At 37.4% G+C, this 13910-nt stretch overlaps 1 protein-coding gene across 3 annotated transcripts in view; it reads right to left on the bottom strand.

Moving 5' to 3' along the window:
• Positions 1-67: 67 nt before the first annotated feature.
• Positions 68-13910, bottom strand: part of LOC306883686 (vascular endothelial growth factor receptor 3-like) — a 68927-nt gene continuing 55084 nt past the window's right edge. Inside the window, exons 15-30 of one of the 3 annotated variants that reach the window (XM_079439085.1) lie at positions 9492-9623; positions 8744-8850; positions 8294-8429; positions 7469-7573; positions 7266-7379; positions 6820-6908; positions 6588-6705; positions 5896-5996; positions 5480-5602; positions 4589-4700; positions 2844-2943; positions 2616-2721; positions 2424-2536; positions 847-967; positions 670-755; positions 68-527 (exon numbers count right to left, since the gene is read on the bottom strand). In XM_079439085.1, coding sequence (XP_079295211.1) covers positions 311-527; positions 670-755; positions 847-967; positions 2424-2536; positions 2616-2721; positions 2844-2943; positions 4589-4700; positions 5480-5602; positions 5896-5996; positions 6588-6705; positions 6820-6908; positions 7266-7379; positions 7469-7573; positions 8294-8429; positions 8744-8850; positions 9492-9623 — 1880 coding nt within the window. In that variant the 3' untranslated portion in view covers positions 68-310. The remainder of the gene's footprint in view (positions 528-669; positions 756-846; positions 968-2423; positions 2537-2615; positions 2722-2843; positions 2944-4588; positions 4701-5479; positions 5603-5895; positions 5997-6587; positions 6706-6819; positions 6909-7265; positions 7380-7468; positions 7574-8293; positions 8430-8743; positions 8851-9491; positions 9624-13910) is intronic. The other 2 variants (XM_079439086.1, XM_079439084.1) reach the window with 2 other exon arrangements.

The following is a 13910-nucleotide window of genomic DNA, read 5'->3' as shown; positions in this document are numbered from 1 at the left end:
AAAATTTAGTTAAATTTTAAAAATATTTATCAAATGTCACTTAATAATAATAAATAAAAATCAGTCAAAAGATGATATATTCCTTTATTTTATTTTTTTCTCCATTCTGGTTATTTTCTCTCTTTTTTGTACAAATAAAAAGAAGTTTACTCTTTATACAAAGATATATGTAATGCGATAAAATACTTTTTTTGTTTTGAAATTGACAATGGTGCCACCCAGTGGCTGCTAAGAGAACTTTACAAAGCTAGACTTCAGTTCAGTTAGTTGTGAGGGTCGGGGCCTGGTTACGACTGGCCAATCGGTGCTGTTACAGGTTGGAGGTTGCCGGGCAGGCTCCCTGGTGCATGGCCTGATCCGACGAGGAGAAGAAGTCTCTGACGCCCTCCTCCGACAGCTGGCCGTACTCGTTGTTGTAGAAGGTTTGGCCTGAGAGTTGGCTGAAGAAGGGTGGGCGCAGTGTGTTGCTGCTGCTGATGATGGACGGAGAACTGATGAGGTGCTCTGTGCTGCGGCCCGCCGATGGACTACAGCCCGATGTGAGAGTTCACACAATGACAAAATGCTTAATGAAACTCTAGAGTGTGAAAACTGATCAATTATAAATTAAGTAAGCCATAGTCATTTTTCTTATGTTAAATGGTGTGCATAATTTTCAGTATCACCTACTTTTTCAACATGGCCCCTCTGTGCTTGTGTTCAAACCTCTCGAGCTCATCTGACGCCAAAACCATCCCACTGTCGGTCTGGCTGTCCTATAGGGACACAAAAATGCATGAAACAATATACATGTAAACCTCCTTTAGCTTATAAAGGCTGAACATATACTGGAGGTCTTAGTCGTACATGATGTGTCTTGTGTGATGTCATTTCCAGAGGAAGTTCCTCAAAGGTCTTCACTCGTGAGTGACACGTGCTGGAGGGTCCGACCATGATGCAGCCAGTGAAAGGCACACAGTTGTAATATCTGGTCAGAGAGAAGCATATATATTCAACAAAGGGCATAAGAACAGTGGAAAGTCCACCACAATCCCACAAAGGCTGTGTCTATAATATTTTGGTTTTGAGAGGCCAAGATATTCTTTAATGTAAATACATGAGATTATTTTTTTTCCCATTTCATTGACTGTTGTGTAAAAATCTAAGTCTGCTTGATTGGGAAGACAATAGCACATCTCTCCTTGATAAGACATTCATCATAGACAATGTTTTTCATTTCATTTCAAGGGTTATAGTGTTATTCAAATTCCTAATCCAGCATACAAGACAGTACTAATATTAATTTAACCTTGTTAAACCTACTCTATCATATTTGATGTACATGTATTTGGATGAAAGGCCTTCTTAACGTAATCAAAACTTTAAAAACCTGCTGTACACAATCGATTACATGCCTTCCGTCATTGATAGTTTATACTTAGCAAGTAAAAGCTAGTACTAATACTAAGGTAATACAAAAAAATGTCCCCCTTCAGGTCATGGTACATGTGTTTTTGCTGTGAAATCTTTACTGATTTTATAAAGTAAATGAAAGAATCTTTTTTTTTCTTGTTTTTTTTCATTAGTAATATTTGAAGAACACCACTTACTGGACAGAAGCAACTTAATTACACAATGTAACAAACTAGTTTCACCTATAATTTTTATTTTTTTAAACTGTTCTTCTGTAATTCTGTGGTGCTAATTATTGTTGTACTATAATAATTTTTTTATATATATTTAGGACATTTTTAGAACTATCATAAATTATGAAAACTTGTTTTAAGACATTTTGCTTTAGCAAGGATGGGAACATTCTAGACCTTTCGGTAACATTCTGGACTATTCTGTAACATTCTAGTGCTTTCTGAAATGTTCGAGAACATTGTGGGACTAGTCATAAAACACAAAAATTATCCAACATTCACTTCTGATGTTTTAGCTTTTCTGTCACTTTTGGTAATACTTTTGGTATATAGAGTGACAACATGTTAGCTCAGTATTATGCGTGTACCATGCCATTTTTATGCAGGAGTAATAAAATTAGCTTGTATAAGTTGTCAACATTTTTAGTTTTCATGAAATATCATCATCTTACTAAGACCTATTATTGGGAGACACCTGATATTTATATGCATTTTATGTTAGAAGTCTGCTATAGAGCTACAAATATCTCATTGATTTACATTACAAGCTATCAGAATTTCACAGATATCAGCAAGTGCCCCAAGTTGCATTTTTTTTTTTTTAGACGTCTGAATAAAATTAAAGTGTTTTATCTTTATTGAATGAGCTCCATATTCTCCCATATCACACTATATGAGCCACAAAAGCCAGATGTATCAAATATGATGCTCAATATATATATATATATATATATATATATATATATATATATAAAGTCAACATAAGGCCCCCAACACTGATATAAAATGTGTATGTACCGAGTAGACATTGTGTTGCAGGCGAGTCTGATCTCCTCTTGTGATGGTGGTCTAGAGGAAGCTTGTGAGAAGCCATCATCCTCTGAGCTCTGAGACACATTGAACGGGATTTCCTAAAATAAAAATGTATTTCTGTTTCTTTAGTTACCTTTACCCGTTTCACATAATCACTAAAATATACAACTTTCTCACGGGTAGACTGTTTTCCTGAAGTAGATCTCCAAGTATCTCCACCAGAGCAGGAAACGTGGGTCTCTCCCTGGGCTCGCCCTGCCAGCAGGCCAGCATGATGCCATATCTAGCAGAACACGGGTCACACGTCAGAGCGCTCAGAGTTTCATCTCAGTATGCTATCATCAGTCTGACTAGCAGCTTGGAGTTGATCAAACACACAGACAGAGTCATCAGGCCAATGCTCACATTTCAGGGGACGCGTTGTCTGGTGCCCTCATCCTGGTACCGTCTTTGAGTCGCTTACAGAAGTCTTCATCGATCTGGATGCCTGGGTATGGAGACGCTCCTAATGGGACATGATACAATCAAGTCTGTGATCAAAGACTTTATACAAGTTTAAGAATTTAAACAGAACAGAATTTATTTGTAGGGTGACACTTTTGTCAGGGTTTCTATGAGAGAGGACTCAAATGCAGGAGAGAGTTGACAGTTTGTTAACAAAACAACAGACAGGACAAGAGATGGTGAGGAGGGGAGAGAACACAGTCCAGACAATAGGCAGGGAATGAATGACGACAGGTGGCCTAGGTGAATGGCCACAGAGTCCAGTCCAGGATGGCAGACCGCCAGAGAGCAGTGAAGGCAGCAAAGCTGGAGGCCGGAGGTAAGCATCGGTGGCCAGACACTCCACACTACTCCACTCTAGTGATGTCACACGCTCGGCACAAGCCTAGCAATGTGGCAGACCCAGGGAGGAGACCGGATCAGGGGGCTCGGGAGGCCACGGCGGATCAGGGGACCACGGGCATATGGCCCCCCCAAAAAAATTCCTTGGGGAAAACTATGAAGTCTGGGGGGCACTCTGGAGGAGTGGGCATAGGAGAACGCTCTGGAGGAGCAGGCACTGGAGGGCGCTCTGGAGGAGCGGAGCTGGCTGGGACCAGCTGAGACGAAGGAGGGCTGGACGGGACCAGCAGAGGTGATGGAGACTCTGGAGACGGAGAAAGGCTTGGACGGGACCAGCAGAGGCTTAGGAGACTCTGGGGTGAGGATAGGCGCCGAGAACTCTGGGGTAGTGCTGTATCCAGGAACTCTGGTGCTGGAGCCGGCAGGCTTGACAGCGGGAGAGGCCGGCGGGCTTGGGTGAACCGCAGACGGCGATTCAAAGCTTGAATCAACGGTGGCCGGCAGACTTGAGTCAGCGACGAATGGCGGCCTAGAGTGAGCCGTGGATGGTGATTCAGGGCTCAACTGGGGAACAGCTGGTGGAACTGACAGCAGAGTGGCGGCCACTTGTGATGACCGCGGGCTGGACTCCGCCTCGTTCACGGTGAAGACCGATCCGGCGATCAACAGCGCAAAGTTGATGTAATTTTTCAATGACCAGCACAGATCAGCTCTCAGAAGACAAGGTGGATATCGAAGCTTGAGTCAACTGGAGTCTTGGTCGTCCTGGAGGATAAAGATTGTGGCCCCTGAAGGGCTATGCTCACGTTAATCGATGCCAACTCAAGCCTCATCTTCTGTATTGGTCCGTTCTTCTGTAACAGTCGTGTCGTGTGAAGGCAGGCAAAGGAAAAGGTGCGGTTCCAATAATCTTGTTTTAATAGAAAAACCAAGCACAATCGATAGGAAACACACAACTAAACATAAAGTAGAACGGACAAAGGCTAAGGGAGAACTGAGGGTTTAAGTAGGGGAGCAAACGAATGGATGTTAATTAATCAAACACATGTGAACAGAATGACAATTAGGAGGCTAATGAAAACTAGGTTACAGGGGAACAGGCTAACTGAAAACAAACTCAAAACTAAACAGAACATACATATGACAACTACTGTATTTTTTATCAAATAAATGCAGCCTTGGTGAGCATAAGAGACTTTCAAAAACAAGAAAAAAATTAATTATACCATAAATACGAGCAGAAAAGAACAGAAAAAGCTGGGTTTGAGGAATTGCCAGTGCTCAGGTATCAGGTAGACTCTTACCTAGTGAGAAAATCTCCCAGAGCAGCACTCCAAATGACCATACATCACTCTGACTGGTGTAAACCTTATCAAAGATGCTCTCTGGAGCCATCCACTTCAGCGGCAGTCTAGCCTGCAAAGACAGATAGCATTTCACCTATAATAGTGCCTGTGGGAGAATACACTCTTATCATGATCCTGGAGCTGATATGATTTGCAGTAGGTCAACCATTCATCAATGCCTCTCAAGGGTAATCTCATAAACTTGCCCTTTCTGCTTCATTATGTTTATGGCATGCAATAATACTACTAGTATTGTTACATGTTCATCTTTTGCTTCTGTATTTTATTTTTCCAAATGATATTTATTATGTATTCAATGTCGCCTCAACATTTCTGACAATTTTCAATGGATTGCTGATTCAATGGATTGCCACTGGCCTTTACTGAAATGCATTCATAGTGAATCTCATGTGGGGTCACATTTCACATGTCCAGGTCACATTTTACATAAAAATCTAAATGAACTATAAATAAATGAATAAGAAAACAAACACATCTTGAAGACCTTTTAGAATTTTTTTTGTAAGAATGTTATTTTCATGTCAATAAAGCAACTTTCCCCCAAATGATCAATTGTTCTTTTAAACATTAAATGCTGTACTACAAATACTATCATTATATATAAATACTTAAAATATATTATTTTGTATTCTTTTTCAAATACTTTTTGCTTTCAGCATTAAAGTATTGAAAACTTTGGAAAATTTTGCATTGAATAAAATTTCCTTTTTTTATTTTTGAGTGAAATGTGACCTGGACTTTGTCTTCACAGTTTTCATGAGATGCATACTACAGTACTACACTAGAGAACTTTCTGGATCATGCTTTTATTTAAAGGGTTTCTCTTACATTGCCTTTGCGCACGTAGTCAGGGTCTTTGTAGATGTCCCGTGCTAAACCAAAGTCACAGATCTTCACCACGTTGTTCTCGGACAGGAGGATGTTGCGGGCCGCCAGGTCACGGTGAATGCACTGTCAGAACAAAATTCAAGATTACCATATTCATATCAATACCTTATTTCACAAATAGATGAGCAGATCCAAAATATTTGCTACTTTCTCATCATCAAATATGTTTTGTTTTATTTATCTAGATATTTGTTCCCATTTGTAAAAATCTGTATCCAGCATAACTTTCCCCCTTTTGATGAGCATAGACAGCTCTAGAAGAGATCTAAAGTTCACCTATTAATAATCTACAACCCGCTAAATGTGACTATTGATTCATCAGAGAGGTTGAGCTTGAATACATGTTTGAAATGTACCTTACGAGACGTCAGAAACTCCATCCCTCGAGCAACCTGAAAGCTGTAGCAAATCAAATCCTCTATCGTGAGTGGAGTCTTCCAGAGATCATCCACTGCAACTGGGGAAAGAAAAACAAAAGAAATGATCTGAAAAAGATTAAATGCATTATATAAGAATTTCAATCAGAAAACTGTAAAGAAGACAATTCAATAAATAGTCTGTTATATAGGCTATTGTGGGTGATTGCTTGGGTGTGAAGTGCTTCTGAGCATGTTATGCAGACACTTCATGTTTAATGGTATTTGATGATTTGACAAAACATTTGCAGTCGGTTTATAATAGGCGTATTGTATGCATGTTTGGGCTGAGTTCTCATTGCACCAGCAGGTGTCACCAGTTTGTGGCATTTCGAATGCTTTGAAATAGTGAATAATTTTGCAAAGCAGTTGGCTCATTTGATTTAAAGCTTTATTTCACTGTTCAAGTGCTTTGTTGTTAGAAACAAAAGGTTTATTGCAGCATATTTCAAATTCAAATACACAACTAAAAATTATTATCAAGTTCATGCCCCCTGAAGTTGTATTCACGGTCATTTTGATAGCACCTGAAGGCAGATTTATTATCCACCGGGTAAACATCTGTACATTTTTAATATATTATCTTTATATATCTTTAGACATTCTGGTCTTTGACTTCTGAGTACTCTTACCACGAGACTGCACTGGAGGGTTGATGTTGGAAGTGGTGGACGGCTGAGGTTCATTCTGGCTGACCTGACCCGCTTCTATCATTCGTCGCACCTGACTCTGGGTTTTAGGAGAACGATCCTGCAAACACAAGCACATGTTACACCAGAACACATATAAGCTATTATTGATTGTAGTGCTGTTGTGAGAGGGTGGATATATGTACTATATCATCATGTTATTTATTTCTCTCACCCTGTACGGTAAGAAGAACTCTCTTTTGGCACGCAGGAAGTTGGAGAGATTTCCATATTTACAATATTCCACTATAACCATAAGAGGACCTGACAATCAGAGATGTTAAACAGAGATGGTAAGTAAGAAGGATGCTGCAGACAAACAGGTTTATGTCAATATTGATTTACAAGGATACAATCAAACAGTGTTTAAAAGGTTATGGCTTTTTTCATAAAATACTGCCATATTAGCCAGGTCAACACAAAAAAGTAAGTGCATTTTGTAAGTGGTGTCATTCTGCCAGAAGATGGTCCCTGACATGTAAACTTTACATGCTGCAGTGATATACACAGTAGCTGAGGATGTAATATTTCTATACGTGGTATTTTATTAAACTGAATCACTGTATTGACCAATCAGCATCCAGGAACAAAGGTATCTATTTTATAATGTTACGTTCATACCATTGGGTTTGGTACATGCTCCAAGAAGGTTGACCACATTGAGATGGTTTCCAATATGAATGAGGATCTTCAGTTCTGACATCAGAGCTTTGTGTTCACTGGCTGTGGCTCCCTCTGTGATATACACACATGCCATTATGTATATATATATAAAAGTGAATGGACATATTTGTATCAACTATAGTTGTTCTGTAAGACTGAACCTTTCAACATCTTCACTGCCACTGTGTCTGAACAGGCTTTCTTGTCATGCCCAAAGATTGAAGCTTCAATCACTTTCCCAAAAGCACCATGCCCAAGCACCTTCCCTGCATGAACAAAGAATAAATACATAGCATGCAAGATTAGAACAAAGACTCTGCTGCTAATGGAAATAGCATGTTCATATTTAGGTTCACTCTTCACAAGAACCAACAGACATTACAAATGATAATACAAATATTTATGTCTTAAATTCTTCACTTTCAAACATTCAAATGCTTGAGCTTTTATTTTGGTAAAATGCTGTAAACGTCTGTCTACAAAAATGTTGAAAATTATGCAATTGTAAACATAAAAAAGGGAACCTAGCACACATTACATTCCCGAATCCATATTAATCTCACAGAGATGGAGTGAGAAGCAGCATTTACTGTGAACTGAGCCACTTTGAAAACGTTATCATCAGCTGTCCACATATAAATGAGCACAGTGACACAGACTATGTACTTCTTAAACAACAGCCTGATTTGATCAGATATATCACTGTTTCAGTTTTCAGTATTTTGAATACCTGAGCAGCCTCAGTTCTATATTTTAAAGTTACATTTGTTTAAAAAGAAAAAAAAAAATCCGGTTTTGATCAACTCACAAACCCTCACAAACCACCCTTAATCATATCATTCCTCACAAGGATTCCTGAGTACGGATCAAGCCTAATGCTGAATTCAAATTCCTAGACCATTTACTTCTGGGATCCAAGCCATGAATGTTCTTCATTTGGACCAATTTAAAGCCTGTATCAGAGTTTTTAAAATCTGTGAAAGTACCGAGGCGCAGTCTGTCTCGGGATATCTCCCACTGGCTGGAGTCGTAGGGCAGGTATTCACACTGCTCCTCAAGCGGCACTTCCCCCGGGTCCATGATGATTGACAGATAGCCTGTCTTGATATCTGCTGGGTTCACCTGCAGGACAACATCATAACAATTACTGATGGATGATACCGCAGCCTATAAGAATGTAGAAACTAACATTCCCCATCATCTCATAGAATTGCTGACTCCACTACTCTTGTTCAGCACTGAAGCGCTGATATGGTTTGCACTAATGTTGTACTGAAGGCAAGGCACTGTTGATGTACGAGCATATTATTACTGAAAAGCCTCGCTGACATCATGGGCAGATTTAAATAATGTTCCTTGAATCACTATGTTCATGAGTAGAGATGCATTGAAGTGTTATGTTTGTATGTATGTAAAACGAAACACTTTGTACTGACTCGCTTGACGTTGCAGAAGATAACAAGGAGAAGGACCCAGAAAAAGATGGCGATGACTCCCGTCCCGATGAGAATCACTATTTCTACATTGGTCTTGTCATCAGAGCCTGGCAGACAAAACATGTTATTGTAATAATGCTTATCATTATAACCAAATATGAAAGTTCACATCTTCTAAACTCATTTAACTTTAATACATGTTGTAGTTTCAGTTTGTAGAAGTTTATAATTGCGTGACAAATATGATTTGTTTTGGACAATTTGTTGCTTGTAGGCTATAAAATTGTATATTTAACAAATTATTATATTTTATATACAAATACTACTATTACATATTAGCTGTCATATAACACATTTCATTATGTATACAATGGTAAAGACAAGATGCATGAAGGTTAGAAAGGAGCTATGTCTGTTAGGGTAAGGGTTTGGGGTCCTCACAGCAAACACATCTTCATGAAGGGAATAAATAAGTTAAATAAATAAAAAAGTTTTAGTTTTAGTTAGGGTAGAGTAAGGGTGTAGTAATTAAAATTAGCTTGAGAATATTTAAGAACAGACATCAGTGTGTGAAGCACTCACTATGGTATAAAAACAAAAGTGTGTTAATTTGTATGGTGTGTGCTCATCTGTGTATGTATAAGCTTGAACCTATTGTATATGTTCCACTAAGTAATGCAAATTGAAGGGCAAAGCACAATCCTGAAGAATACTACAGCGCCACCTAACGCAAATAAGAGGCTCTCACCAATGACTGACACAGTGGCGGAGGACTGAACGCAGCCCCTCAGGTTGCAGGCCGTGCAGGTGTACAGACCGGCGTCTTCCTCTCGCACTCGCTGAATGCTGAGAGTCCGATTGGAGTCCTGCAGGAGGATCCCTGAACACATCCACAAAACTGTCAAACACTGTTATGGCTTTCTTGCCTTAAGTTTTTTGGTAACACTTTAGAATAGGGGGCATTTATTCACTATTAACGACGACTTTTCCCTCAATAAATTCCTAATTTGCTGCTTATTAATAGTTAGTAAGGTAGTTGTTAAGTTTAGATATTGGGTAGGATTAGGGATGTAGAATAAGGCATTAATATGTGCTTAATTACTAATTACTAATAAATGGCTAATATTCTAGTAATATGCATGCTAATAAGCAACTAGTTAAGAGACCCTAAAATAAAGTGTTACCAAAATATCTTCATGGAGCATGATCTTTACTTAATATCCTAATGATTTTTGGCATAAAAGAAAAATCTATAATTTTGACCCATACAATGTAGTTTTGGCTATTGCTACAAATATACCCGAAACTTAAGACTGGTTTTGTGGTCCAGGGGGCGTATTAAAGAAAGATCCTAACTTTAAAATCTTATCTTATCTGTTTGGTAACCATGGTACCAAACCATGGTGAGATCAGTTAGGACCACATTTAGGACAAAAGCTATTACAGAGCAGCATTTCCTAAGTGTGTTATCTTATCTTTACTACAGATAGGAAAGGGGTATTACAGAAACCTCCTAACTTGACAAAAACCCCTAAAAACTGTCTTAACTTTAGGACAAATGTCCTAACTTCAAAATTATTTGAAAGCTAACGGAAAAAAACGATTACAACTATGTTGTCTGACAATGGTATTACATTTATTAATAGTTGAAAATGAAGAACGAAGATGTTCAATGGTAGAAAGACTCTTGGAGGACCCTGAAGATGTGTTATATTTTGACAAAACACTTATAAGTAATTACAGACTGCCGCACAAGATATTACAATTAGCACAGGAACTGCAACCAGCATTATAGAGACCAACAAAAGTGTCAAGTGTAGTGCAAGTGACTAAGGCCTTACGTTTTTTTGCAAAAGGCGATTTTCAAAGTGAAGTAGATTTGTTTACCTTGTGGAGTCAAAACAATGCTGCATATATTTGCAAGAGAATTGAAATATTGCAAAAGAAAATAAAGTTTTGCAACCAAAAAATGAAAGTATTAAGAAAAAATAATGTGCTTTTTGTAAACAAAAATAAAGAATTGCAAAAGAAAATGAAATATTATGAGAAAAAAAGAAGTTTTGCAAATAAAAATAAAGAATTGCAAAAGAAAATTAAGTATTGTGAGATAAAAACTCCATATTTGACTCCATATTACCTCATCATCAGCAGTGTTGGTTGCTTGGTAACAGTCCTGAGAGTGGATTGTCGAGCTTGATTATGCCATTTAAGATTTCCTAACTAGAGATAAGATACTATTTTGTAAGATAGGATAAGAATCCTAAATCAAGTTAAGATTTGCTTCTGTAAGACGAATTTGCTAAAAATCCTAATTTAACATATCATATCTTAAGTTAAGACCTAAGATAAGAAACTTTCTGTAATACGCCCCCAGGGTCACATATTAATGTCTTATTCTGCATGACCATATTTTAGATCAATTGATCTAATAAAGAAATTTGTTCAGGGAGAACTCTTTTTTTTCCTATTCTAGAGTGTTACCAAAATGTTATAATTCTTAAAAAACAAATATATATATTTTTAAGTTTAAAAATGTAAATAAATTAAAAAATCTAAAGAACCATTTTTCTACTATGAAAACCCTTTTGTATAATGAAAGGTTCCACGGATGTTTGAGGTTCTTCATGGAAAAATAGACGCCAATAAAGAACTTTTATTTTTAAAATTGTGGTGTAAAAAGTGCGCTTGAATCTTAGTCCACCTTATCAACTTTTCTGACCTCTGTTCTTTGTTAAATGACTCAAAATCAAATGAAATTTGTGACCCAAGACATCTTATGGGCTGCGTGCCACAATTTAAGTCAGCCACAGCCATTATAGGCAGATTATACCATTTGGCTGGTATTGGGTATTCATTACCCTTCTGACAAAGCAATGCATTTAAAACAGAACAAATTATGTATTATTATTTATATCACAATATAATACTCATTATAATTGACCTCACTTTTCTGTCATTTTAATGTGTTCTAATAAAATCGAAGTTCAGCTCAGGTTTAATTTGTGACAGTAAACGGACCTTTTTCCTAGAAAAGTGTTTATTTATGCATTCATGTTCACTTCAAAACAGTATGTTTAAGTTCTGATAATACATTTTAAATATAGCCACAAGCAGCAATTCTCAGGGTCCAAGCACCCATGTGAAGTCAAATTTATCTCATGTGTTTTTTAACGCAAAGTCCATCATATATTTTCACTGATAGTTTGACAAAACAGTTTGCAGTCTGGTGTCAAAAGGGTCAACAGACTTCCAAAGGAAATCACTTCCTCTTACTGTTAGACTGAAAGAGAAGTATAACCCTCTGAAATTAAAGGGGTCATATAATGCAATTTCAAGTTTTTCTTTGTCTTTGGAGTGTTACAATCTGTGCATATATAAGATCTGTAAAGTTGCAAAGACTAAAGTCTTAAACCCAAAGAGATATTCTTTTTAAAAGTTACAACTCGTCCACGCCTTCCTAAAACACCTCATTCAAACGCGCCCCACATGTCTACGTCACTGTCTTGGAAGCTTTGCGTAACACCGCTCAAATGTTTATGCAAAGAAAGAAGGCGTATCTTTTATTCTCGCTGTAGTATTGTTGCCGCTGTCTCGATGTCGTATCGTTTCCAAATATGGTAAGGGGAGTAACAATTCCATCACACGCTTGAGGTATTTGGCCAATCACAGCGCACTGGATAGCTGGCCAATCAGAGCACAACGTACTTTTCAGAACGATGAGTTTTGTAAAAATCAACAACAATAATGTAGGGTATGTGAAAAATATGAAAAATAATGTGTTTTTTTAACCTTAAACCTTAAACACTAAATGCACAAAATAATGTTATTTTTAGCATCGTCATATGACCCCTTTAATTTTTCCTGTCAAAAAATATGTAATCAGGCGATATGTGGTGTATGAAATGACACAATTGCGTGTTATAGAATGTCATATAGGTTATCAAGCAGATGTTGACTTGTGCACTATGCTTGCATGTTATTTTAGCTTGCAAAAAGAATTTTAATCATACATTTGTACAAATTATAATGTAGTGATACTGTGATGAAAAAATACTACAGAACAAATTGTCATATTACTGAAAACAACACATTAGAGAAAACAAATAAACTGAACAGGTCTAGGACTGCAGATGCTGCAAGGTAGTTTATATAATAATGTGCTCATGAGAATGTTGTTCATACCACAGTACTAAATAATTGTGTCTTTAAAAGTTTTTTATAGTATATATTATCTTAAAAGAGACAAATAAAAGTGTTTCTTCATTTTAAATGTACAGAAATATTGGGATATATAAGTTATAATAACACTGAATGATCTATGAGCATTTAACAGATTTCAAGTATATAAAACTATATCACCACTGCGCCATAATTCTCCAAACACACTGCTTCTAAGCATTTATTTATCATTGAAACTAATGGAAACTTTGGATAACGTTTTGTCCAGGGTGTCTGGGGATGATGTGTGCTAGGTTTCATGCCAATCAAAAGGGGTTTGAAAACTGAAATATGGAAATGAAATGTAGGAAACTTTTATATGGCCTAAATCAAGGATTTATAGGAAAAAGGAATTTTGAATCTTGCCCTTTTACATTCTATGACACACTTACTGCAATTTGTAGCAGGAAAAAGTAACCCAACAACCCATAATAATCAGATACTTGCTATAGACGCAGTGCTGAAATTTGAATTAGATCTGTATTGGATCTATAAAATCTATCTAGAAAAACATCTGTGTCTCTGCTATGAACTGAATTAGCTGAGCAAATTTGTTTTTTACTCATATTCCAGTCACACAGTGACCTTCTGCTAATAGCTCTTGAACTCTTGTTCCCGATATAATATCCTCCCCATAACACCTATCAACAAACAGCACTGTACATGCACTGCATGTGAATTCACTTACAGCCCACAAGCAACCCACATACATTCCCAGAGCTGTTTTTGTTGTTGTTGTTTGTGATATGCTATTATACCGCAGTCCATAGGTCCATTCAACTTCCAATCCAAAAGATCTCCAGTACATTACCATGACTTGAGTGCTTTTTCCAGCACCAGAATTCAATTTTGTGTCTGTTAGTATGTGCTCATGAATAAGTGTGTTCCTATTCAAATGTACTAGAGCTAGAGGGGATTTCTGTGGTGAGTATAATGTAATCCGTAATGG

The sequence above is a fragment of the Barbus barbus genome (genome assembly GCF_936440315.1).
Source record: "Barbus barbus genome assembly, chromosome: 17".
NCBI lineage: Eukaryota > Metazoa > Chordata > Actinopteri > Cypriniformes > Cyprinidae > Barbus > Barbus barbus.
Note: the sequence above shows the minus strand (reverse complement) of the source record. Positions and strands in the feature narration are given on the sequence as shown.